This window comes from Galleria mellonella, unplaced genomic scaffold (genome assembly GCF_026898425.1).
Source record: "Galleria mellonella isolate WM207_F2 unplaced genomic scaffold, CSIRO_AGI_GalMel_v1 utg74, whole genome shotgun sequence".
Lineage (NCBI taxonomy): Eukaryota > Metazoa > Arthropoda > Insecta > Lepidoptera > Pyralidae > Galleria > Galleria mellonella.
The window spans coordinates 1094958-1122751 of NW_026442147.1; the positions used below are offsets into that span (position 1 = coordinate 1094958).

At 30.7% G+C, this 27794-nt stretch overlaps 2 protein-coding genes and 1 long non-coding RNA gene across 5 annotated transcripts; 1 reads left to right on the top strand and 2 right to left on the bottom strand.

Annotated features, from left to right (window-relative positions):
- LOC113516149 (neuropeptide-like precursor 1) lies at positions 1-13337 on the bottom strand. Its single transcript, XM_031909029.2, has 6 exons — positions 13219-13337; positions 5356-5451; positions 4469-5249; positions 4237-4387; positions 3683-3715; positions 1-1310 (listed from the first exon to the last, which is right to left on the bottom strand). The coding sequence occupies exons 2-6, from the start codon at positions 5449-5451 to the stop codon at positions 938-940; spliced, it is 1434 nt and encodes a 477-aa protein (XP_031764889.2). The 5' UTR covers positions 13219-13337; the 3' UTR covers positions 1-937.
- Positions 13338-18417: 5080 nt separating this feature from the next.
- LOC113515942 (serendipity locus protein alpha) lies at positions 18418-27749 on the bottom strand. Of its 3 annotated transcripts, none has more exons than XR_008253585.1 (11): positions 27405-27749; positions 27044-27241; positions 25711-25953; positions 25349-25468; positions 24632-25022; positions 23537-23718; positions 23100-23292; positions 22223-22906; positions 21661-21972; positions 19052-19255; positions 18418-18661 (listed from the first exon to the last, which is right to left on the bottom strand). XR_008253585.1 is itself a non-coding variant. In XM_026900241.3 (9 exons), the coding sequence occupies exons 1-9, from the start codon at positions 27549-27551 to the stop codon at positions 21635-21637; spliced, it is 2496 nt and encodes an 831-aa protein (XP_026756042.2). In that variant the 5' UTR covers positions 27552-27749; the 3' UTR covers positions 21566-21634. The 3 variants fall into 3 exon arrangements, 1 of the variants encoding a protein (XP_026756042.2); XR_008253586.1 differs by having other exon boundaries at positions 27378-27749; XM_026900241.3 differs by lacking the exons at positions 18418-18661; positions 19052-19255 and having other exon boundaries at positions 21566-21972.
- LOC128202061 (uncharacterized) lies at positions 22971-25592 on the top strand. Its single transcript, XR_008253587.1, has 2 exons — positions 22971-23059; positions 25020-25592. It is a non-coding gene; the product is annotated as an uncharacterized LOC128202061 (long non-coding RNA).
- Positions 27750-27794: the final 45 nt, after the last annotated feature.

The following is a 27794-nucleotide window of genomic DNA, read 5'->3' on the forward strand; positions in this document are numbered from 1 at the left end:
AGTTTAATTTATTTACAACAAATACAACTCTAAAATAGCAGTATGCATTTACGAGTACTTCACATAAGAAAGAGAATACCACTACAGTATAATATGAATGTAAATTATTATCTCGTACCGTGGTCGCTTATATCATCTATTTATTGTCCACGCCTCAAAAAATAGATATAGGCAGATATATACTACACACAATTGTCCTCACAGAAAACATTACGGGCAATTCGAATGAAAGCTTCAAAGTTACAAATATTTTCAAATTATTTATTTGTCGAACACAGCTAAATATAAGTTTAAGGAAAGGACAGAGTAAATGAAACAGAATTAAATGAAAAGAAATAAATACAATCTTCTACATACTTATCACATCGTTATCTTACTTTGATCAACATTCTTTTTAATTGGAAGCCTAACATTTACCCTCTATAACAGCAATATAGTTAATAGTACAAGAATGAGCAAATCCAAATAAAATGAGATCATTAATATTTGAGGAACAGGAAAGTAATTAACTTTCCTTAATTCTTACAATTATAATACTACCAAGAAAATACATCGCATTCGTTCAACTAATATTTGCGATTGACACCTTAAAAATTTATCTACAATATTAATTTTATACGATATCTGTCATAAGCTGGCCGAGTCGTTTCACAAAAATGAGATCCCTTAGATTATAATTAATTATCCTATTTTTAATCCATAATAATTATAAGTTTAAAAACTTGTAATCACAACATATAACATCAATAAGATTTATTAATTCGAATATTTTTATTGTCTAAATATATTTCAGTATCCATGATCCCTGTTGCAATTGTAAATGTATAGGTATAAAATAAAATCACAGAGCTAAGTGGGAATAATTCATTCACAGTTCATTAGCGTATCTAGCCTGGGAGCTAAGCAACGTGGCGTCACCTAGCGGACACTGGCACAGCTACTGGTTCTTACGCCGGCTCGGTAGGCTGCTGTTGCGGTAGGTTTTTCTTAAGAGAATATTGTCGACCGCTGGCAGTAACAAGTACCTTTTCCCGGATGTATGATAAGGAATTTTAAGAGACCTGAAGTGGTAGAACTTGGGGATCTCTTTGGTGTTGGACTGCCAGCGGTTTTTTGCGAAGACATCTAGGTAATTTGGAGGTGGGAGTGGTGGTGATGGGAGTGGAGGTGAGGCTATAGGTAGGTCGTTGTTCAACGGTCGGTTGAAGATCCGACCGGTCGGGTGCGAGTGAGCAGGTACTGCCGCCGGCGGTACGTCGGTGTCGTCTGAATCGATTGCTGTGTCAATTTCGGCACTAGGGATATATTGCCTGTCGACAAACAAATATTGTTGAGTTTACTAAAATATCAACAGAATCCTCTTTTATTATCTACTGAAATAGATTGATTAATTGCGTAATAAAAAGTTCAGAAGATTGATCGCTATTTGAAAGTTATTTCGCCAGTCAGTCAAGGTTATAGTCGATAAAAATTCTTTGAGATATATTGAATAAAAGTCAAATTAATAATACTTTACTCAGAAAATATAAACGAAAGCATGACTAAAGCAAACTATTATGTGGTTCTACTTCGAAATAGAAAAAGTATATAATTGTAATAGGCGTTAAGACGCCGGCAAAAAGGTAACTATAAAGTAATATATAAAGGTATAAACGAGAGTTCAAAATTCCTGGGTTCAATATAATATTAGTTGTAAATTGAAATTATTTATCATCGCATGATAAACATACAAAAGCCGTAGATATCTTTCAACTCTTGATTTCCTGAACTCAGCAGTTAATTCTCTAATGGAGGGCTTTGTCGGTAGTTGCCACGCTTGGCAAGGGGGTAGCTAACCGCAGTTAGGCCTTGGAGATGTTTTAGGAGGAGCGGTGATGCCCATTCCTCGACCAATAAGTTCATTGAGTCGCTTCTTACGACACCTATGGGAAAAGAAGGGGTGCCCTACTCTATGCCGGACCCACGACGATTATTATTAGTATTTTATAATTGTAATTAAAAAAAAAGTTGAATTTACATATCTGCATATATAATATTATATAAATTTAGTAAAAAAAGTATATTAACAATGGAATTCTCTGTCGTAATTACTTCACGTGGATGAATTTATCTTTACTGAGGCTTAAATAATAATACTCAGTCTTATCAGTCATACACCACAACGCAGTTGCCTTGGAGATAAAACAAAATTAATATGTCTTATTACATAATAAATAATACATCCCAGCGAAAGAATCTTCTTGAAAATATTATTTTTCATGACACAATTGTCAAACTTAATTAACAAAGTTTCATTTATTTTGGTACTCTGTGATAAGTGTGATCTGTCCCATTCGTATTTCAACCGTTTGCATGGCTGTGTTTCGGTTTGAAGGATGGGATATGGCGTGAATTTACAGGGTACAGAGGAATAACACCTGAATTCTCAGAAATGGCAACGCATGGGAGTATCATGGGCAAAACAGTATACTCTGTTATTTCCATGGTACTGCTCATGTCTATAGGCGACGGTTACCGCTTTCCAGCAAGTGGGCCGTCAACTTGTTTGCCATTCTAAGTAGTATAAAAAAAAATAAGTCTAATCAATAGATTCTCTTTGACGAACGAGTCGAACTCTTTTTGATAGTATATAGGTATATTCCTTAGATTATATTGTAGTTGTATAATATTATATATTTGAAAGTAACTTTTACTAGTATAAAATATTATATTAAATTATTATTTATTTTACAGTTGTTTAATTTTTAATCAACAACACCGATGTTTTTATATATTTATGATTACAAAATAATTATAAGTATTAAAATGTAAGCATATGAAACAACGCGGAAATACAGAAACATCAAAGAACAAAGTTAACAGAGTACAGGAAGACACAGCACCGTCCGCCTCGGACCGTGCCGGTGGGTGTTGCGTGTAGAACCCCGCTACATCACACAATAGATAACATCCGGGAAACTATGCATGTAATCGAGTTATATTTAATATTTATCATAATGATACAAGTTAATTTTCCGTCGTATTAAGTAAACAATTATGTCTGATCCCTATATAAATAAAGCCTTTATGCACTCTTTTATTTCTAAGCCTCTATAATAAAATTTAATTTCATCTAGTGTTTTGATCGAGAATTCTCAGAAAGTGTATATTTCTGAAAAATCTGAGTCCGATTGAGTTTAAAAAAAAAACTATCGTGAATTTGATATATCAATCGATTTCATTAACATGAAGTTTATTCAATATTATAATTATATATTTAAGCTTTAATTTACAGATGTCAATAAATAGACATATGAAAGACTTAACACTTCAAGTCATTCAAATAACATAAAACATATGTTTCTACCGTGAAGCAGTTGTGTTTGTACGGCTTTGTTTCGGTTTGAAGGGTGAGATATGACAGTGAATTTACAGGGTACAGAGGAATATCACCCGAGTCCTCAGAATGACAACGCATGGGGAGTATCATGAGCGAAACAGTATATATACTCTGTTATGTCCATGGTACTACTCATATCTATAGGCAACGGTTACCACTTTCTATCAGGTGGGCTGTCAGCTCGTTTTTCATTCTAAATTGCATAAAAAAATATAAACATTCTTGATAAGATCGTGAAAATAAAAATTTATCTTATTATCATGATCTTATTACTTTTAAACTTTAATAAAAAAATTAACTCACCTAATTCCGAAATTCTCGTCAGGGGTATGCTTCCTAAAAAAAATAATTATAAATTAGCTGTTTCGAACTAATAATAATACACTTATTACATAAACAATTATCTAATACACATACATATTTATTATATAAATTTTCCAAGATATTCGTTTTTGTTTCCACACTCATGCTTATCAACACTTCCTCATATATAATATTTTCATAAAATAATATTAAACAAGTATTGAATCTTATTCAGATATTCCATTCACATGCGACACTGTTAACGATACTTCAGGGAAATTCGTGTCTATTTAAGATCATACAGCAGCTATACAGTACATTAAATCAATCCTTGTACCGCAATCTATGTTAATATGCTACTAAATTACCCTGTTTAACATACACCTACACTAACATCAATTCGTAAACACTTAGTACATATGCACTAACATTTATCATGCCTCTAATGTTTCCATTGAAATCTAGACGTTCTTCTTGTCCAGAAGCACTAAAGCACATTAGATCTACATGATTTTAACACAAGGTACATTTATGGTACATTTATTTTACAAGACCTGTACAATTCTTGACTGGGCAATAACAGTCTAGCTCTCCCAGATCTGCTATAGCGCCCTCCTGAGAACCTAAATGATGGTAGCAAACCTAATCGAGCCAATGAACCGATATGACGCTTTTCAAAATTTTCACGTATATCGTTATCTTCATCTGTAAAAAGTATAGTTATGACAACAATATACCATTTATTTCATTCAAACTTATGTTGTTATTGCAATATATATAACTTACCAACAGAGCGCTTGTCATTATTTCCACTGTCATTTTCCGATACATCTAAATCGTTATGTTCGATAACATCTGGAAGAGTCAGTATATATCTCTTGTTCCTAACATTCGGTTCCGTGTATACTGGCCTATAAAGACCGTGCACCGGCATACCCATTATTCCTCTCTTATAATACCAATTGCTGTCCACATCTAATTGATTAAAATCCATAGGCGACTGTGGTGAAACACTACTGCGCTTAAACACTTGTGAGAGCGGTGGAAACATATCAGGGTTAATTGATTGTTGGTAATCATACATTTCATTCAAGTCGTACGGGCCATCAATTTCTGATAGAGGGGGAATTGGATTTTGATAAAACGGATAATAGTATTCGTCTCCATTAATTTCATCTTTTTTATGTATCATGCCATTTCGAGCCAATGCGGCCAGATTACGTTTGTCATTTTGCTGATTATATTGTCCTCTGCCGGCACGGAAACCATCCCTAGCCAATGCCTGTATATTCCTCTTCATAGCAGAATAACTACGAAGACGAGCTATGGAAGCAATATTCCTTTTCGCATGAGATTCCTCTTCATCCTGTTCATCTTGTTTATCGATTTCGTCATAGGGAGATCTAAATGTAGGCAATTGTCCATTTTTGGCGAGAGTAGAAATACTCCTCTTATAACTTCCAAGCACAGAATTTTTAAGATATCCATCTCGAGCCAAAGCTGCTATATTCCTTCTAGGAAATGTTGGCCATTGATTTATATTTGGATCCGCTGGCAAACTCACCACCTAACAAATATATAATTAAATGTAATTTATTTAATACAAATACTTATAGCTTAAGTCAGATATTGAATTTCATATTCTTAAACCTGGAATTAATGCAATGCTTTACCTGTTCAACATAAGTTGAAAACGCCAGAGCCAATGCTGCTAATAGTAAAAAACATCCTCGGTGTCTTCCTATACTCAACCCCGTAGTGTCTGTCATCTTAAAAAGAAAAAAAAATGTTTTATATAATTATAAATAGAATGTGTGAACAATATATAAATTTATGATAAAACCAGATCTAAATAGCAACCTACAAAAAGATCTAGAAGGACTTTAAAAAAATTTTGTATGATAATTTATACCTACCAATATATGTAAATTATTATTTTTTCGCTTTATACAATAAAGCAGGAATTGAAGAAGCAAAATGCTGGGCCACCTTATACGACATGACGATTTTTTTTTTAAGAGCATAGTAGAAAGAAAAATAGAGGGCAAAAGAGGAAGAGGAAGACCGAGGAATAACTACATGGGACAGATAAAAGAAACACTAGGTGTCATGTCGTATAGGGAGATCAAGGATATGGCCTGGGATAAAGCTGGCTGGAAGAAGATGCATGAATTAGTTGCACCAACAAGAGGAAACTCTTAAATGAAAAAATAAACAATAAAGCAATAAAATAATATAGAATAATTAAATATTAAAATATATTGTAGACTATACGTTTAACTAATATAGTTAAAGAATGAAAACAAACGAATACAGCATCGCACTCAATCTCTCATAATATTTCATTACCCGTTCCCATAGTCTATAAGTAACTAATAAATCGGTGTTTTATTACAAAAAAGACAAAAAGATAATTTGTAATTTTCTCCAACCTATATTGTTATTACATAAGAAATAACAAGAAATTATGTTTACGAAGACAAGCCGTAACGAGCCTGCGGCATGTCGTCATGAAAACAGTAACTGCCATTTATTACTCGACCGTGCCTGCACTAAAGAATCAGAATCGATGGCTCATTAAATGTGTCTGCGAGCTATTACCCTGTAATTGTCAACTGTCTAAACAAAATAAGCAGATTCTACCAAGCCAGAACACATTGAACATAGTCGTCATATTCATTTTAAATAGGTATTTATCATCTTCAAACTAACACACTATTAAAGATATAGTTGAAAATTTTGTTCAACAAAAAATAAGACTTCAATCGTAACAAAATCAGTATAGAGCCAATATAAGAATAAATACTATGATTAATTGCAAGCACAATTTGCCATTTTTTATCGTAATTTTTTCCTTTAATTCTTTCGAGTCGTATTTGTACTGTTAAATAATATTCCTATAGATGACTTTTAACAAATGCAATTTCTATCTAATTACGCGATTCTGGGCAAGCCCAGAAGATATTGATTATCTATGAGACTACCTTTTATAATTTATTACCTATTATTTATTTACTGGTCGATCCCTATTTTGTGTACTTTTTTATTAAATTCTGGTGCAATAAAGCGAAAATAAACATAACGGAAAAAAACTGCTTTATTGAGAACCTTCGTCATTTAATGTCTTAGACATATACCTAAGGTATCACGAGATGCACTAAAATGTTCATTATTCAATTTTAGATAACCAAAAAATTACTACACCTAATAAAATAAATAATATATTTAATTAGTACCTGTACAAGGCCAGGAAATAATATTATGTATTACATCTTAATAATATTTATGAGGCATACATTAATTATCTGGTCCCTAAACTAGGATGCCCTATAGATATTATAAGGAAGCAAGACCACAAATATCTGAGGGAACACCGAAAATACCCAAACTCAAATACATTAAAAAGGTATCATAAATATCCTAGATTTAAACAAACAACAAAGATCTTCTGTAAAGTAGATGTATACTCGTAGTGGCTAAATAGGGAACTACGTACATAATTGAGAATTACTAGTTTTTAAAATTCACTGTTCTAAGTACATAGTTACCGAGTACCTACTTACCTAATAAGTACATTGACATTATTGTTACGCCCAAGCTTCGCTTTACAATGTTTATTGAAATGTCATAGAGTAAAGCCTGGGCAGATTTATCGCAATGTATTTATAAGAAAATGAAGGGACCCAGTGTTGGTATATCAAAAGAGAATATTACAATGCTGTTATAATATAAGCACCCACGACTAACTGGGACACTCATAAGCTTTCTACTTTATATTGAATGCATTATACGAGTTCTCCTAGAAATTATTGACATGTTCAGATACGTTTTGACTATTTTTTTCTATTCATTTAGTGTTTATTTCTTACAGCTATGTTTCACGTTTGTATCGTCTAACCTATTTTAAATAATTTTATTTTAAATCAATATAATGTACTCCCATGTTAGTACAATATTAATTTCGACTTTGAAATATCCATTTTCTTTTCACACAGCGAAATCCTAAATTGATATAAAACAGTTCACATTTTTAATAAGGATACGCTGTCTTTAATCCACAACAAATATGTGTAAATTTCAACTGTTAATTAACTCACAAGAATACATCACCAGGGTAAAAGTTTGTATCTGTGTGCGAAACTTAATTTAAATCTGTTCAGTCTTATATACAAAATAAAGCAAACAAACGTCTGAGTTATATATACATTTGTTTACATATTCTTCTTCCTCAAACTTTTACATTAATTTGCCTATTATTATTTTATTGGATTTATGGGATACAATATTAAAAAAGAAAATAAATATGTTCATAGCTATTATCAACATAATGACAAAACATTATATATACTACTATATTACTACTAGATACTACGTTTTGATAAGCATATTGAGTCTAATGTAACGTAGTAACAGCAAATTCTACCTCCGTTTCACTTTGAATTTGTGAACAGTTACCCGTCAGTCGTCATAATTCTACTTGTAACTGTATAGAGAAAAAAGAATCTACAGTATCAATTATGAAACCGAACAACTTTGCCCGTGGAATATAAAAAAAGACAGAAACAAAATCCTACTGATCCTACTAATAATATACTTAGAATCATAAAATTTTATAGTTTATAAAGACTACATCCTCGATTTATTGCTATTTGAATTTTTTTTTATACTTTCACAATAATTCGATCATTTACTTTGTGAATGTTTACGAGAAGAAAATCCTACAGGTTTAATTGCTACTTTTTATTTTATTGAATGAAATAACTATTCACCGATTTTATATTAGGATAGATATTTTATAGCTTATAAAGAATATTTTTATTAAGATGACGAATTAAAAAAACAATGTTATCATACTTATATTATTTTTATTATAATCACATCGTATAACAGTACGCTTTTTTAAAATACAAATTTTCGTGTAGATTCAAAAACCGGAATCAAAGAGAAATGAGGGCGCCAAACGTTTCAGTCGTCACGGGTGTAACACTTGCTCATCAACAATTTCTCTTTTGTTTTTTAAACATGGTACACTCCATTTTATTTCTCTTCTAAAATGAACACGAACACTGAGTTTTAAAATTGAAACCGTATAATAAAAATTATTATACGTATATCTTTATTTTTGACTGAGACATTAATCGATAAGTGAACTTTCATACAAGGTGACAGCTACTGTCAGGGAAAAGCGGAACACTTTTTTAAAAAACTATTGATAAAATTATTTATAAACGGTGTGCGTTTTTTACTTCACAGCTTTAACAGCTTAACCCTTCGTCATGAAATTTAGCATGCACCTAGTAGTTGCAATTGAGATTGCTTCTTTTCTTTCCTTACATTTTTCCTTTACTAGAATGTATAGAATCTAAAAAAAACACCAACTCACGCACTAATTGAGTGCCAGAGCGTGGTCGATTAACGAACACCGATCCTGATATCACCAGCATCCCTTCCTGAGACCTACGCCAATCCAAAACTACCTTATGACATTTCAAAACAGTCTATATTTGTTGTATTAACTCACACAAGGGCCTAATTGTGAGGCTAAATACTATGAAATGTCAGTATAAACTATATTCCAGGAAATAATTTTTAAACATATTATACTAAATCGACGTCGTATATCTAATCTTATAACCATTATTTCATAGAAACCGAACGGGTTTATCATATCAAAAAGTACTTTCATATTTCCATATTCCTTAGGGAAAGTTGTTAAGTTTAACAAATACTACTGTTGCCGCATTTCGGCTTCACAATATAACCATAATTCTTTGAAGGATATGATCCGGAACAAATAAATTTGACAGAAAACTAAAGTCGTTGACATACTACTTCAGTTCTTGAAATTTGTCAGCTAAAGTGGCCGAACTAAAATCTGAGAAGCGACATATCGACCGAATCATGACAGGTGGGGAAATTCTTGAAGTAAAGGCCGCATACTTTATAACGGATAATTTTCTTTCTAGATGGACAATGGGAAGCGACCATCCGCTACCCTAATTTCTGTATCCATATACAAAAAGCAAAGAAACACACATATTTCAAAGCAATGGAAAAAGGCTTATGTTCAGCCACGAATAGATATAGGTAGACTGAGATTATGATGATAACCATAAGATAGCCCACTATTCTTACGGTGTAACCTTTCCTTCATATGCTGTCATATATATGCTCTGCAGGTTAATTTATCCTTTCAATTTATCTAGACCTAAGAATAAGGATTATTTTGAACTAGTTAAATAAAATTTAAATAGAATGTTCCCTTATTTTAATGCTTATAGACAATAGCTTATTTTTAAATGACGTGCTTTTAAAAATGTATCAATCTTGTTAGTTATTGTATTAATAAGTTTTATCATAAAAAGCTTTCAAAATTTTATGTATCCTTATAAGAAATTAAATATTTTATCTATAATATGAAAAACTCACGTCAAGTTATGAAAGCTGACCGTTTTCTAACACTTGTAACTCCATCTACCGAAATGTATATATAATGCATTTTATATAAGCATACAAACTCAATTTCAGCAATGACGCCATAAAACAGGGTTTTCCATACAGGTGTTTAACTCTATTTTTAGATATCTCTACGTCATTATTTCCGATCAAACATCCGGATTCCATGCCAATTTCCCTCTTTCATCCATCCTTTCCCCTCTTTCTTCCATCCTTTTTCTTCGCCGTTCATATTTTACGTGCTGTAGATATTTCCTTTTCATACAATCGTGAAAGATGGGTTTATACGAGAAGTAATCCTCTAATGCAATAGATAAGCAACAAATAAGCATATACATATAGCACTGATACGATTGTAAAGACTCCAGTCGGTAAATGGATATTTTTAGTACCTGCACAATAAGTAATCCCGATCCGATTATTTTTTAAATAATGTTGAAGCTATTTTCGGATTGCATGAAATTCTTTTAAAGTTGAACTAAAAAGGGACAATTACATCAATTATTATTATTATTCATTGGTAGATGACTCCCTAACAGGCGACTCAATTAATTTTAAACTCGATGGAAAAATAAAAATTCGTATTTAAATTTCTGGCATTAAAATGAATAATAAATGTTTTAAAAATTTTGGAAGAAAATTCACTAAAATATAAGGGTATGCCGTGTAGTTCCAGCATAGAATGGGCTACCCCTTTTTTCCCGTAGGTGTCGTAAGAGGCGACTAAGGAAACTTAATGGTCGAGGAGTAGGCAGTAACGTTCCCCTTAAATCATCACCAAAGCCTAACTGCTATTGCCAACCCGCCTGCCTACTAGTAAAACCCCCCAATAGGGTCTGGCCTATGTTCAGCAGTGAACGATTAAGATCTGACCAGATGATGATAATGATGATGACGAAGAGGTTTTAAGAGATTTATTCTTTTTTAAATGTTAAATGTATAAAAATTTAATTTCATTTAAAAGTATGAATTGATTTTAAAATATTTTTGGATAAAGTCCGCGCATTTTTTAAAAGCAAAAGTCGCGCAAAGTCTTAAAAGAACATCTTAATAAAAAGCTCCCTGATCAAATAAAAATAGGCTATTTAATTTTTATTTATGGAAATTCCCGCGGGTACATGTTTATTGGAATAAAAATCTTCGTAATCATAAAACCTGCACAATTATTCATTGTTTGTTGTGCATACTGCGATATAAACATTAAAATAAGTGGTTGTTAAGTTTTGAACCCCCTAAATGTTTTCAATCTTCTAAATTCCACCTAAAGTCCGCACAGACAAAACTGCAATAATTCCGCACTCTGCATTAATTATGATTTTTATGACACTTATAATGGCAAACAAATTAACCGCCATGAACAGTACCAATACAGTAATATACCGTGATCATCAATCATGCGTCACAATGATATTATCTCAGGAACTCCTGAGAACTATGATATTATGCCTCCGTACCCTGTAATTTCCACCCTTCAAATACAACATACCATAACCCTTCAAATACCATACAAGAACAGCTATTTCACAGCAGAAACACAGATGGAATATCTGATTGATATTTTTTATAGTATATTTTTTTTAATATAGCACGACATGTAACCACTCCTAAGCGAACACAGACAACATGGCCCATGAAATCAATCAACCGAAAAGAGAATATTATATTCTTAACGATTGCTGCACTATGTCGACTCACTGTGTGCTTTTCACACTATGTTTAAATACAATCCGAGATTATACAACCAAGGGGGCATGTGATGGGATAGGGCATTGTATACAAATAAACATGTCTATAATAATTATGAATGTAATCCATTCATTTACAGAGATAAATAATTAAATGGTCCTATTAATTATTATTGAGATAAAACTATACTCATTTGCTGCTTACATACATATCTACATCAACTTTTTATAGATTTCATAATAAGACTGTATTCCTATATCCTTTGTACGTATAAGAATCCCATAAAAAGAAACTGAAATCAATTGTGACAAAACTAGTTATTCTGATCTGAAAACTAAACTACTAAATCGATTTTGATAAAATTCATACGAAACTAATCTGTAAGTATATCCTTTCGGAGTTATGACAACAAACATAAAAAAAATATGATCGAATTGAGAAATTTCTTTTTAAGTCGGTTGATAAGTTCACAATTCGTAATCAAAAGAAGGACAGTTATACGCTTGTTATACGCTTGTTATACGCTTGGACAATTATATTCCAAATGATCTGTAACTGTAACATTTATTTCTACTTCGTCGAGTCTATTTGAATTTTACAAACCTAGAAAAGGCCTCATGCCATCTTCCAATTAAATTTGTTAAATATATATACTGGTTAGTCACTTATTTAACACTGATACAGTTATAGAATGCTGGATAGGATCGAAATTAGACATTTAATATCTTTTTTTTTTATCTTTGTTAGGTGTTGAACTGAACTGATTTATTTAAAAAAAAAATCTAAAATTTCATTATGACACAATTTGATATAGATAAATAATTTCCTTCAACCCTGAAATGAGGTGCCTTGAGATAATTATTTTCCTATGCACTAGAAACGTGTAATACTGATATTTCATTTATTACCAACAATTATTATCACAAAATAAATATTTAAACTTCCAATTATACGCAAACAAGTGGCGAATAATCAACCGATAATGATTTCTTTGTATATGTATATATATAATTATTAAAAGGGTTTTCCCGTGTTGATTTCATTCCATTTAAACACGATTCAATACTTATTCTATTATATGAACATAATCTTAAATTAATAATTATATTTTTAGAAATTCAAAATATTACCTAAAATTACCTGCATAAAATAAGTTAATATGTAGATGCATAAATTGCACATTTTAATTATGTTTCAATTTAGCGAGTAAAATTTATCTCTCTCAGTCAAACACAATAAATCGGTGTCACTAACTACCTAAAAACCAAACTATAACAGCATTTTTTATTAGAAGAATAGGTTAAATTGTTCTAAGATATATTAAATAAATTATAATGTACCCAAAATACAATAGTATCTAGTCTTTCTCATTAATTTGCAATAATTTTACTTACTCCGAACCGCAAATTCACAGCTACAGCGCACTTTCAAAAGTTACAAAAGTATCTCCCAACTTTGCGAACTTGACTTCCCTGTTTCGATTTATTCGGTTTGGAGTCTTGGCGGGAATGATGGTTGGAAGGGTGCGATAATTCTTATATAGCAGAGTTACGGGTCCACGCATGCGTACTACGTCACAGGGGATGTCTAGATACATACAAAACGTATGCACTTTAATTGATATGTCCTTAAGGTCACAGGTCAATTTTTAAATTAAATACAGTAAAACGGTTGAGCCGTATACCCAGGTCCTAAAGAGCAATAACTGACTGGCAGATAGCGTTTACTCTTGACAAATTACTTTCAATATTATATTAACATATGTATATACTGAAAGGACGGAATGATAATTGTAAAGTTCATTCCAAGTGCTCCAAATAACCTAAAACAATAATAACTGAAACCAAATACATGCCAAGTATAATTTAAACACGCCCTATAAATGTAACTAATTTAATAATAAACATTATTTTTTACAAATATTAAACAGTCGTTCTAAGTATAAAACTTCTGTCAAATAATTCAACTTTTTAAGCATGATTCAATAACAAATATATATTCTAACATTTGTATAAATATTCATATTTATTATATTAGTAAGATAAGTTACATTAACAGGATCTATTAAATTATATCTTATTTCTTAATTTTAAATGTGCATAAGTAATATTATAAAAATACAAACAGTAAATATTCATGACAAATATCAGATTATAAAACAATTTGCAAAAAAGGATAAAATCCCATTTCATATATCAAACCTGAACGATAAAAAATTGTAGATATTGTCTACTGTAAATATTATTAACGTACTTTGATATGAAGATATATCACAATAAATACCAATAATGTACGTCTTATTACAATACAAATATTTTCTCTAAATCTCAAACAACGTACGTGGAACATGTCATCCATGTAAATGTACACACTCTTTGCATAATAATACGCAAAATAATATATAGTCGATCACGGTGTGGCCTTTTATTTTCTTATATAAATCTCTTTTTTAGCGGCTAAACGTACTTAACGGATTCTCAATTTGATTGTATCTTTTGTGTGGAAATATTACACTATATAATCGTCATTTCTCAATCGATTTCAATATTATTTAATCACAAAATAACCAAACTCACGATTCATGTTTATCATATAATGAATCCCTAAATTATCTTCTATTGCAATTATCTAAAGCTATATACTCATATAGATATATTTAATACATAGTCATTAGTAATAAATCAGCAAAGAATATAAGTAGCTATAATCAAAGCAAAGGTCAAAGGGTATCCAAATCTAACGATGCACATGAGAGCCTCAAAGGCTTACTGATTGGTCGCCACGAGACCTCTCGCGTTACTGTCCCTTAATCATTAAAATAAATCTCTTTTTCAGTTTACGCTTCATAATATGACATGGTAATATTTTTTCCAAAATTGTAGTACTTACCTACCTAAATGCGATAGAAAAAAATACCATACATCTACTCAATTGTGAATCGTCCTTTTTTTCTCTTGAATCTCACATGGAGATATTTCGTCGTCCGCTGTTATTACAGTAAAATTGTAATTGCACACATGATAAATTATTACACATACATATTACTGATAGATAACCATCAGAAGGAGACTTTGTACAAAAATCGTTTGATTGGGTGCTTCTGTCCATCAATACGGCAACCTTAATAAATCTTTTATAGAAATAGATATTAAATTTTTCAATAACATCCCTAAGGATATACTGGATCAACGGTCTTAAAATTGTATTATGAAACTTTTGTTAAATAAAGCATTCGAAAAACAATGCTATCATACAGTTATAGAATTCATTACCTGTTGTAAATTGAAGAGCAAAATCCATTGATACTCTCAAACGACAAGTGAAAGATTATCTTCTCTCTATCTGATTGGTTCTTCATTTGATAAATTGGCATTCTTTATTTATGTATTCATATAGTTATTTATTTTATGTTAATTTGTTTTCCTTGTGTCTACAATTATTTATATTTGTTCTAGTATTAGGTACATATACAACATATATGTATAAAATAATATATTGTATATAGTTAATCATTTTATTTTTTTAATTTGTTAGGGGTACTTATAATTATTTTCCTAAGTATTTACGCTGTTAATTTTCTTAATTATACAGTATTATCATACCTACTTGTACAACAATTAGTTCATTACCCTAAGGTTGTCTTGAAAAGATTGCTTTCAGCAATAAGACCGTCTTCCTATACTTATACAATTGTATCGTTATATTTATTAATTGGCTTTCTTATTTTCTATATTGTATAATGCAAATAAAGTATTTTCTTTCATTATACTTGAAAATATAATAAATGTACTGTAAAATGTATGCAATAAAATCGTTTAGGTAGCTTTTAAATATTTTTTAATGATTTAATTCTCGTTATTCGGTACATAAATTAAGAATGTTTTGAGGTTTTCACTATAGGCAAATCCTAACGAACGAAAACTGGCTGTTACATAAAAAAACCATAAAATGGAAATGACTCATAGATACCTACCTAACTAGACAGCGATAGATATGCCGAGGTGCTCTCGTGCGTGCGTAGTTTTCCATTTCAAAACAATAAATACTGATATTGACTTTCCTAGTTGGAAAACCTTACACAATGAATGTTGGCTATTTCATTATTTATATTCATAAATAATATAATAACTGAAAAATATATGAATACAAAGGAAAGAATCTTAAAAGTTTAGGAAATATCCTAATGGCATGAAAGTAATGTTCCGCTCGTATATATATATATATATATTTTCTATTTTCAAAAATAGAAAGTTCTGGATTCATCTGTATTTTTTATGTATGTTATGCAATATCTTCGCCAATTCTTGCAATGAATGATTAGAAATTAGTGCATTATTTAGTACGTATGTTTGATTTTCAATGCCGGTTTTTAATCTCTGATTAATTGGTTCCTTGTACGTCTAATTACTAATAGGTAGCAATGGTTGAATTTTCGATTGTATCAGATATATTTCTGTTATATCTTATAAGTATATTTATATACTACACTATGCTATATTTTGATGTTAATCCTGTTTAAATCGCAATATAATCCTCCTCTTAGAAACAGCGCAACGTAGCAACTAAACCACAAATACTGCAAAGGTCCTACACGTATTTCCACTACCTCTAGATTAATCGAGATTAGTTTAGAGATAGAGTAAGGAACTATTTTAATATCATATATATATTTAATATATAATATTATTTATTTACACAAAATTTTAGCAACAAGGTACTTTTAATGTAACGTCGCACTTTTTTTTTACTTTGCTGTTGTTGCTGCGGTTACAAGTTTATTTATATTTAAGTTTATTATATAATATATGGATAACTCAAAATGGGATTGATAAATTATCAATTCCATGAAATACTAAAACAGACACCTCTAACGAATACCCACGATCACGAAGTCTTTAAGCAGAAACAAATCACTGTGCAGCACTATCATAGTGTGAGAAAGAAATTGCTAGTAAGAATCTAACAGCTCTGTTGCAAGCAATATACCCTTTCAAGTCAACCTTCATACGGATTTCTCTGAATACCTTCGTGATTAATTCTTGTTGAATTCAGTACGATGGGCTAAAAAACCCGTTTTCATCCTCATCTATCATCCCTAACTAGAACCCACTTTCAGCAATAAAATAACATTACCATAGTGCTATGATTGTTTTACAATACAATGGTGTAAACTAAATATCTATATGTTGAAATTTTCATCTAAAAAACTTTCATCCCCTATATGTTATAATTGTGAATGCCATAATCAACATAGCCCTACCTGTATATAACTAAACATCAACCAACCTACACTAACATTTCCCGCAGTCGATTTCAATCTTACATGCTACATGTTCATTATTATTATTAAAAAATATTACTTACATTTTTTTCTTTAGTATTAAATCAATATTTTATCCTGAGAAAGTACCTTTTACCAAGGGGAGACTTTGTACAAAAGTCATTTGCTTGGGTACATCTGTTCCATTCGTGTTTCAACCGTAAAGCAATTGTTTTTGCATGGCTATGTTTCGGTTAGAAGGGTGGGATATGGCAGTAAATGTACAGGGTACAGAGGAATAACGTCTTAATTCTCAGGAATGGCAACGCATGGAGGGTATCATGGGCGAAACAGTATACTTTGTTATGTCCATGATACTATTCATGACTATAGACGACGGTTAAACTTTCCATCAGGTATGCCATCAGCTTGTTTGCCATTCTAAGTTGCATAAAAAAATAAATAAAATCCTTCTAATTAAAGTACCTCGGTTACCGTACGCAACATTAATCAAGAAAAATCTCAACCGACCACCACCGCGACTACCAAAGATTCCGACTATTCGTATTTAATGAAAATTCCTTTTCTGTGATTTTATGTAGACCGGTTGGTTTTGAAATTTTTGGAGCTAATATCTTGACCCTTATCAAATTCTTTATTTGATTTTAGCGGTCCTAAGCTGCAAATAAAACATCTAAATAACTTATACGAATATTACATAATCAAAAATGTCTAAAATTAAATAAAAATGTTAACATCACTTAAGTGTCTACGAATAAAACTAGATCACATCATAAAAATTTCCAATTTAGTAAAAGATTCAATGTGAAAAAATAAAATATAATGACAAGTTCAGATTTCGTAAAAGTGTTTACCATAATAATTTCAATACTAGCAATTTACCCTTTCAAGTCGACGTCCGTTGGTTCCTCTAGAATTCAATGTAGTTATTTCTGGTGAATTTGTCACGATGAACTAATGATTTGACTTTATTCCTCACTGGTACCTTTTACCTTCATTCCCCACCCACATAAACCAGTAATGCAAACAAGATTACCAATCTATTTTCATTCATGAAAAAACAGGAATAAGTAGACATATTCGTGACTACTATGTAACACGAGTAGACTCATTTACATTCATACATTCACTTTTTGGCTAGTAATTGTAAACCTACTACACGTAAGTAGTACTTTGTTGCTTTCATCGTGTATTCGAAATTTGATTTTTTTTTTATTACTACTTAAGGTGTGTAACGTCAATAAAAAAATATAAATATATATACATATGAATATATTTAAGTGTCATAATACTTATAAAATTAAATTAAAATTATTTTGATACATATAAGTCAGCATTTATGCTACTGCATCTACTTTTGTTGGCTGTGTAACCACGTCATCATAAGCCTCGATAGTAGTATTCGCTATGTGGGTGTCTTGGCACTTTTCCCCGCTAACTTCAGAACACACTCCATTACTACAGTATGGTCTACGACCATAGCAGAAGGCCAAGAGGCCAGCATTACCTGGCAAGCAGTGAAGAGATTCTCTGCAACTGTAGCAGGTATACCCTCCCTGAAAAAATATATTCCAGGTATAAATAATAATAGTAATTCCGCCTGCCTTATTATTATACGATGATACCGCCATCGAATGATGACAAGTAATAATGAAGGCCAATTGACCTGCAATTGGCCCATTGTGATGAATTTACTAAGAATTCACCGCTATTGTATCCAGAAGGGGACGTGGTGATCGTGCTTACACTACTAGAAATACGACCATCATTATTCATTAATAGCATGACCCCAACAATATTTATTACACTAAACGAGAACCAATTACCTGCACTTGTTTATAAAAGTACAAAATTCTCTACCTAATTATTTTTCTTTCGAAAAGGTATATGTATTATATTATCGTTTTAATTTTAAATAAAATTTTAATAAATCTTGTGCCAATTACCTCAGCCCTGAAACTGCAAGGGGTGGGATACCAATAAATAGCTCGCGCTTCACTGTCCTCTGTTTTGTTTAAAGACTTCTCCATTGTGGTTACAATCAATCTTACTAAACCTGTTGGTATCCTTTCTTCGTTGTCTGTTTTGGATGTTCTATTAAAGCTAATGTTATCGTTGATATTTTCTGTTGAAACAATATCCGAAACTATCTGAAAAATAATTATAAATTATAATTGCATAATAAAAACTTAAATAATATATTGTAAATAAAAAATAGTATTTCTCTCACCAAACTCGCCAATACACAAATGTTTATGTAAAAATACATTTTAAAATCAGTTCTGCTAACCAAGCATAGTCTGTGACAGAAACCGAGTAAGTTATTTATACCATTTCATTTATTCAGTATATATAGGTAGGAACTTAAATAGAAAATGTGCTAATGAAACGTTCAGTGCGACACTACGTTTTTACGATCAGCAATTAAGGTAACTTTATTGACACGCAATCGATGTTACGAATAAAATTAATAACTACATCTGTACCATGTACTCTATGACCGGCAGTGGGGGGAGACTATTATTTACAATGGGACCTAACAGCCTCATTATTAGCAATATACTTAGGTCGACCTCCACTCGAAATCCTCTGAAAATTGTTGTCGTAAATTCCCAGAGGTTTTGTCACAATTCGCCAATTGGCCTAACTTCATATTTATCCTCACATATCATATCTCATTGAAGCCCCACCAGCGTATACCAATACCGTAGGCGGGCCACTAATAATCTATTATGAACCGTTAATTCTATAACCGAGTAACATATTCATTCTGATGTTTGATTCTCATTATTAGGTGTTTTAGCTTCTCATTGACCACTAAACTGTCGTGAAAAAATATCTCCAGTCACTCGTATCTATAGAATAGAATAAAGATAGGTAATGTTTATTCAAGTAAACTTAATTTTAAGCGTTATTAATAGTAATTTGTAATTTAGAATCATAAACAGTTTAGACTTCCTGGAATAATTGTAAACTGTTGTGCTTGTAGTAAGACGGCATACATTGATTTTTCCATTATGATTTTTAACACTTTGGTCCTATCTATTTTGAAATAGATTGAATAGAATCTCTGTTATGAATATTTGGGGTTATGGCCTCTGATGTTCAATGTCTAGTTTTTCATTAGGTAGGTACACGTATGGTATTCTAGTTATTGTCCGACTGATTTTTTTAATTTCCGCCAGTTTCAGCCAAATGTTCCAAACATTTAGTTTAGTTCTGACTTTGGCAAAAATTTTTCAAACAACTAAGGCCGAAACCGAAACTATGTTCAAGAACTTATTTTCTGTACCACTTCAACCTGATGGAATTTTTTATAGTTCGTCTACCTTAATGATAGATATTTAGTAATTTTGGAATTTCTGTTGGTTTTATGGCTTAAGGTTCGCCATTTTCAGCAGACTTTCTATATGATAATAAACCGTGAACAACAAATCAAAAACAAAGTTGTCAACGCACAACGGCCCAAATGAGAGGCTAAGTAACAGACTTACAACATGTTCATTCACGCTGAATAACCTCAATTTCTGCCGCTCCGTAATTTTTCATTCATCCTCACTCGGTTTCTAGCGAATAAATTATCATCTAGAATGCGGTTTCAATGTATTTTCTTTCTGGAAACGCTCAGGTTGTGGAGAAGTAGGGGGTAAAATAGTATATTTGGGGGGAAGAGATTGTTAGTAATGGGGAGGTTAGTCACCATTGCTATCAATATACCTTATCAGGTTAGCCTCCATGCGGTTTCCCCTGGAAACCATTGTTATTAATTTATCGTTGAATTCGTCACGATGGGCTAACTGACCTGTCTTTTCATCCTCACCTCTCACTGTTACCCAGCCAATGTACACTGATAGCGGAGGCGTTACAATGCCATTTTCACTTATTTTAAAAAACAGGATGTGCCGGATCAGCTGGTTATCATATAAAAATATTGCTGTTATCTATAGCAGACTCTATCCCATACAAAATATCATAATTCTAAAAAATTTACATAAAATATCTCTAAGGTTATTAGACGTAAAAAAAGCTACTTTCCAAAGTATAGAGTTTCAACGATTCACAACGGAACCCTAAAAATGTTAACGTACCTGGAAAAATAACTATAATGCTCATCAACAGAATAAACACTACTTCCAATAACTATGTATTAGACTACATGAACAACGTAATGATTACACAATGCAAAATACGTCCGCGCAAGGCAAAAACGTCTGCATATTAACATCGGACATATTGATAAATGATCAGACAAGTATGTGAATAACAATACAAGGGATACACTTTCTAAAATGAGATATTCGAATCGTTGCTTAGGAATTCATAATTCTCTTTTAATTAATGGCTGAAATAATTTCAGTGAAAGTTAGAAATTAAATTACAGAATGCAATGACATAACACTAGGTGGGTCATTATCTATGTTATTTCAGATAATAAAGACCAATAAATAATTCCAAAACTACATACACAAATAGTAGTATATTTATTTTTACTCTGTTATAAAATTAATATATTCTGACTAATTACGTATTTACAAACTAGTTTCAAATTGCATACATTTTAAGCTATTTAGTTTACTTTCAACAAGATCCAAGTCGCTTATTCTCTCTGGAGTAGTAACATCTGAAGGTTGTGTCAAATTTGATACGTTTGAAATCATTTCATTCTCGTCTAATGATCTTTCCTCAATATTACTATTTACCGGAATATTCCATATATATTTAGAAGTAGCCGTATTTTGTTCATTTACTTTTAAAGTTAGGATACTTTTCTCATTGTTATATTCAATATTACTCGTAGCTCTCTTCTTACATATGTCTTTAGTTGTTGACAGAACATTCGTTAAATCATTTATTTCATTCAAAACATCTGTAAAAAAAGTTAACGTTAAAAGGTTCCTTAGTAGCCTCTTATGACACCCTTCAGAAAGGATGAGATGGCCTAATCTATACCGGGACCACACGGCGACATTTTTAGCACACAATACTAATTTAAAAATTGGACAGGCTATTTTAATATAGAAGATTAAATTTAAAAAAAGGACCCAAAGCAAATCTAAAGTGACAAAACAGTATCATAACTCCACAATTTGTTAACAGTTAAAAAACACTCATAGTACCTGTAATCTGTAGACTTGTTGTTTCATCAAAAAGATTTTCTTTCTCTGTAACCGATTTATCTAAGCTTGTTTTGTTTTCTGTTTTTTTTAAATGTTGCAATTTGTAATGACTGTTTAAAACTGCTCTTCGTAGTGATGATCTACTCTTCAGTGGTGACATAAATAGTACTGACGGTTCACGAATACTTAATAATTTATTTTTTTCGGTATTATTTGCATTACAATTATTTTCTTCATTTAACAGTTCATCCAGTCTTGCCGAGTAGCTTAATACATCGCGCCGATATCCTGTTTTATCTTTTAAATGTTTCGTCAACTTCGATAATATAAAGTTATTTCTCGATAATCGCACATTTGTAGTTCTAGCAAAAACACTTCTAGTTAAATTATTGTGCTTTCTTGGAGAATTGACATATGTATTAGTATTAATAGGCAGTATTGAGTGAGTAACATTTTTATTTCTTGGTGGATCGTATTCACAAAAATCGTCAGCGAATAACTGATCCTCATTCTCTTTTGGATGAAGTAATTCATTAATTCTATTGACCATAGTGTATAGAAGTTTTAAACGCTTCAACAGCTGCTCTAAAGATAGTTCTTTATTGGGTATACTTTTTTTAATTTCATATATAAAATCGTCGCCTGAACTTAAAATATTGCTTACGATTTTACATTCCATTTGTACTAAAATAAACAATTAAACATAATTATAATTTTTTTAATATTATTACTATTAATTTAAAACTCATTATGAATCATTTTTCAGCCAGTGTAATCTATCACAAGACAACAATAATAGAAATAATAATACTCAGTGCAGTACATATAATAAATACAGTAAGTTTTACATTTTAAAGAGATAATCACAATAATATACCTTTTTCCAGATCTGCCAACAGAGGCAATAACTCTTCACGGTGCATCAAAGCATTTGGTTCATATTTATTGTAAACAGAAAAGAATTCATGTAATGTACAACCTATATTTATAATAGAGCATACTTTACTATTAATGTAACAGTTTGCCTTTATTAACTCTAAGAGTACTTGGTGCATTATTTGTTTTGATTTCTGTAAACAAAGTAGAAAATTAGATCTACAGCATATGTTACAAAATTATAAATACTACAACTAATTAGTTCAAGTATTGATTAGTTCATAATAACCTCACTGTCATATTGCGCACAATTGGTGGCAGAAAAAAGACTGACACACAGACACCCATGCAGACAATTTGCTACAAAATCTTTCATGTCTTATTCTGATGAAATCTGACAAAAAATAGATAGAAATTTATACCAAAAATATATATTACCTCAGTAAATGCAGCAGGATCCACAATCAAAAAGACATTATCTCTTATCTCCTGTACTTCTTGCTGCCAAATTCTCATCAACATAATGCTATGGTTGGAATTAGCAGAAACCATTACAGCTGGAACTAGATGTGGGTCTAAAGCTTCTAAGCTTGCTAAACCACTACGAAGAATTAAAATTCCTAAAGAAAAGACATTCATATAAGTGAAAACACATTAATTATCTTAAGAGTGTTCATAACAAAGTATGACCACGTCACAATTTGTCCTTTTTCAAAAACAATGATCATTTTTAAAATTCATTCTTAAACAAAAATATGAACTGAAAATTTGGATTTTGATGACAAAAATGTACTTGAAATATTCTTAAACAAAAATATGAAGTAGCTGCAAAGCTTTTAATAGTAGATTAAATATAAAACATCTTCTATGATTAAAATTTTCGTTTGCTAGCAGAGCACTTTTTAAATCATTTTGACCATTATCGGTCCACTGCTGGACATAGGCCTACCCCATACACTGCTATAAGGAACGGGCCTGAGTCACCTGCATCCACCAACTCCCATTGTTGGTTCTCCAAGCTATGTGACCAGTCCATTGCCACTTCAGCTTGCTTATCCTACGGGCTATGTAAATAACTTTGTAAATTGTTCTTTTGCAGTTATTCTCATTTCAAATTCTGTCACACAAAGAAAGTCTGAGTATAGCCCTTTCCATAGCTAACTAAATAATTTGAAACTTTTGCATATGAGGAACTGTGTAGGTTTCAGTTCATTAGATCATAACTTTTTTAAATAAACAATCAGAAACATTACAAAATGTTAAATTGTTTTTGAAAATTGATATATAATAGCGACATTGCAACACTTCAGTAAAAGTTATGAATGCTCAATGTATATAATATTTATTTTATTTCAAGTAACAGTTTGAGAACTGTCTTTTGAAGAATTACTTATATGTAAAATTCCAAATATAAATACTGAAAATAAATTATTATTTTCACAAACTTTTATAATTATATTATCAGTAATTACAGTATATATTAGAACTTTACACTTTACAATAGAACTTTAGAATAATATTAAAAAAACATACTGTTTTGATCAGATGAGCATGAGATGGCAAATAATCCAATTTGCATAAGCCTCTCATTGTACAAATCAAATTCCTTTATAACAGAACATTCATCTGAAACGTTTCCCAAACTATGAGTACAAGAACAACCTCCTTTTGTATTTTTATTGAAATGTTCTCTTAATATTTCTACAGGTGTTTTGCTATTACTGAAGCAATACACTAACAATGCCAATAATGCTGTATTTGTGTTTGTTTCTAACACATATAAAACATCTTTCAATACATCTATAAGAACATTCACATTGGAAGGTTTAATTTGTGTTTTTAATGTGTCTGGAGTGACTTTGAATGTTTCACTGGGTGTTTCCTCCACAAGCTCACTAAATAATGCTTTTGTTTCTCTTAGAACCTGGAACCAAAAAAACAACAGGAGCAATAGCTAAAATATAGAACCAGAGGATTAGACTGAAGACCAATACATGTACTCAGAAGTTCAGAACTCCATTATGCAGAATTCTCTTAGTATATCAACAGTAAACTTATATGAGTAATGAGCCTTTAGAGATACTTGCTTGATCTAAGTCCACCATGAAAAGAAACCTGGATTTTTAATAATCTAGTTTGATAGCATGAATTGTATTTGTATATACAATTATAATAACAGCAACTAACTTTACGATTAAATGTTGTAAGAAAACAACTTTATATTAAATACAAAAATTATAGTAAACCTACCACTTGACATCTTGCTTTTACGATATATTGATCAGAAGTAATACAATGTCTGCATAATGTCATAGCAGAAAGTAAGAGTTCATCAATACATTTATACAACACAGTCACAGAGTCAACCACCTGAAAAGGAAATTAACAATGCTACTTATTATGTTGATTGTACATTACTTACTATCTGTATCCAATAGAATATTAGATTAGTATTTTAGTATGAAAATATAGAAAATAAATGTTTTTATTTATATTTTTATGTTCTTTATCAATCCCAGATACCAAAAGTTTGCTCCATCTAAGAAAAAAAAATAAATATGTCAATATAATAAAGTATTATTTAAATTAAAAATTGAAACAAATTATCTTACATCATCTTTCCATTGTTGATAAATGTTTTCAGTCTTTTTATAATCAGTCCTGTAAATAGTTTCGGAAAGCTTAGCAAGTGTTTCAAATGTATAGTCAATCCAATTAACAAAATGCATTGGTATAATGAAGACAGATTCATTATTCTCATCATTGGTTGTAACATTAGATGACAACTGTTGTTCAATTAATAGCAGTCTATTCATGCACCATGTTAACCTTTCAATAGTGAATTGGCGACTTTCCTGTAAGATTTTTAAACATAACAATTGAATATCATAATTTTTTTATGTGCAAGGATCATAAAAGAGCATGCAGTTCATAGTCCATAAACATTAAGAATACCAGAGGAGATGCCTCTGCATTGCCAGCCTTAAAAATTACATATTTTAATACAAAATTTTAATCTACAACAAAATAATAATTTATTTTATTTATTTATTACATCAATTGCATGAGCTTTACAGTTTCCCAACATACTCACCCTGAAATTTATTTTATAATAAAACAAAAATTAGGGATAATTGTAGTTTCTGCTGTTTGTTTGTAAGAGTGTATAAATTACTGATAGAAAAATGAATATTTCCAAAACTAAATTAATGGGCACCATTAAATTGCAAACCTAATGTGGGTCATATTCTAAAAAGTTTTCAGCTACAATCTATGCATAACTTTTTATACATTTTCGTAGGCAACAAGCAGTTAATATAAAAAATAGAGTTAAAACTCTTTAGATAAGTGATGATCTTTAACTGAATAACAACTAACTTAGGATTAAGTGATCCACTTGTGACAATATGGAATAAATATAAAGATATGTTTAAATCCAGATATGGGTATAACCCATGGCTTATTGGTTGTGTTTCACAGTAAAGTTCTGAAGACCTTGTAGATTTGATAGTCTTGCTTTATATTTAAATCTTATTATTTTTTATTTATTTAATAGCCCATAATTACTGATAGTAGAATTTCACATAAATGATACACTCCACAACTATTAACAAATAGATAAAATTGATTACATTGTTTCTTTCATGCACAATAAATTAATATATAAGATTTCAATTATTCATGCTTTTATTATCATATTATCTGTTCTCAGTTTGTCTTGTGACATAGTCATCATATAATAATATGTATTTATTGTAAATTTAATTTATCCAATTATATTCTATCTTTAATATGCATATAATCATATGTATGTATATCAGCATGCTATACAAAAAATGTTATGTATAATATTTATACTGTTGCCATGCCTATTTCAAATAAATAAATAAAAACAACTCATAAAATTTAATTTCATCATTATCACAGTTCCATTTAAATACTAACCTGAAGGGATAGCTGTTGACAATGTTCTACTTTAAATATGTCCATCAAATTCAGAACATTTTTTTTTATTTGGCTTGTACACAAGGCAACCATATCTTGAATCCTGTTAATATTATCATCCTCTAAATCATTATCAAATGATAGTATTTTCTTATGAATTCGTAAACTTATTGGACGAAATTTGGTTAATAGAATTCCCTGCAACATTACAAAAATGGATATGTTTAAAAACAGAAATTGGAATAAAAAAGGACTGTCATTTTAATCCCAATTTTTGTTTTTATTAGAAATGCTTTGGAAAACAAATTAGGATTTACAAAATCTCTGAATTTACTTGCACAAATCATTAACTCAATTATACCACAATATGTTTCACAGCAAAGCGAGGATCCAGCGGCATAGGTAAGAATTCCAATAATTCTAAGTCAGAACTCTCCATTTTATTTAATTTGATACTAGTTTGTAATACTGAAAATTTAGAAAAATAATAGTTTTCTATCGTATTCATTTATTTACAACCACAGAAAAGTTAATTAATTGTTATATTTCGATGATAGACACTTAAAAAGTTTGATTTTTCATTTGTAGATATAAATAAATTCATAATAATGAAATTGAATTTAAATAAAGTTATATTTCCTATCACCGAATACTCATTATTCGTTATTTTCAAAAAACAATTCCTTCCTCACCGTTATCATCGAGAATGACAATAGTCACTGTCAACGTCGGTTTAGTCGCATGTACTCAT

Coding starts and splice junctions, on each gene's coding strand:
- LOC113516149 (XM_031909029.2), bottom strand. CDS start 5,451: ATGACAGACACTACGGGGTTGAGTATAGGAAGACACCGAGGATGTTTT. Junction 5,250..5,355: donor TTTCAACTTATGTTGAACAG/GTAAAGCATTGC, acceptor TATATTTGTTAG/GTGGTGAGTTTGCCAGCGGA. Junction 4,388..4,468: donor TAATGACAAGCGCTCTGTTG/GTAAGTTATATA, acceptor TACTTTTTACAG/ATGAAGATAACGATATACGT.
- LOC113515942 (XM_026900241.3), bottom strand. CDS start 27,551: ATGAATACGATAGAAAACTATTATTTTTCTAAATTTTCAGTATTACAA. Junction 25,469..25,710: donor ATCAACAATGGAAAGATGAT/GTAAGATAATTT, acceptor TTTCCTTTTCAG/GTGGTTGACTCTGTGACTGT. Junction 25,023..25,348: donor TAAAAGCAAGATGTCAAGTG/GTAGGTTTACTA, acceptor TTTTGGTTCCAG/GTTCTAAGAGAAACAAAAGC.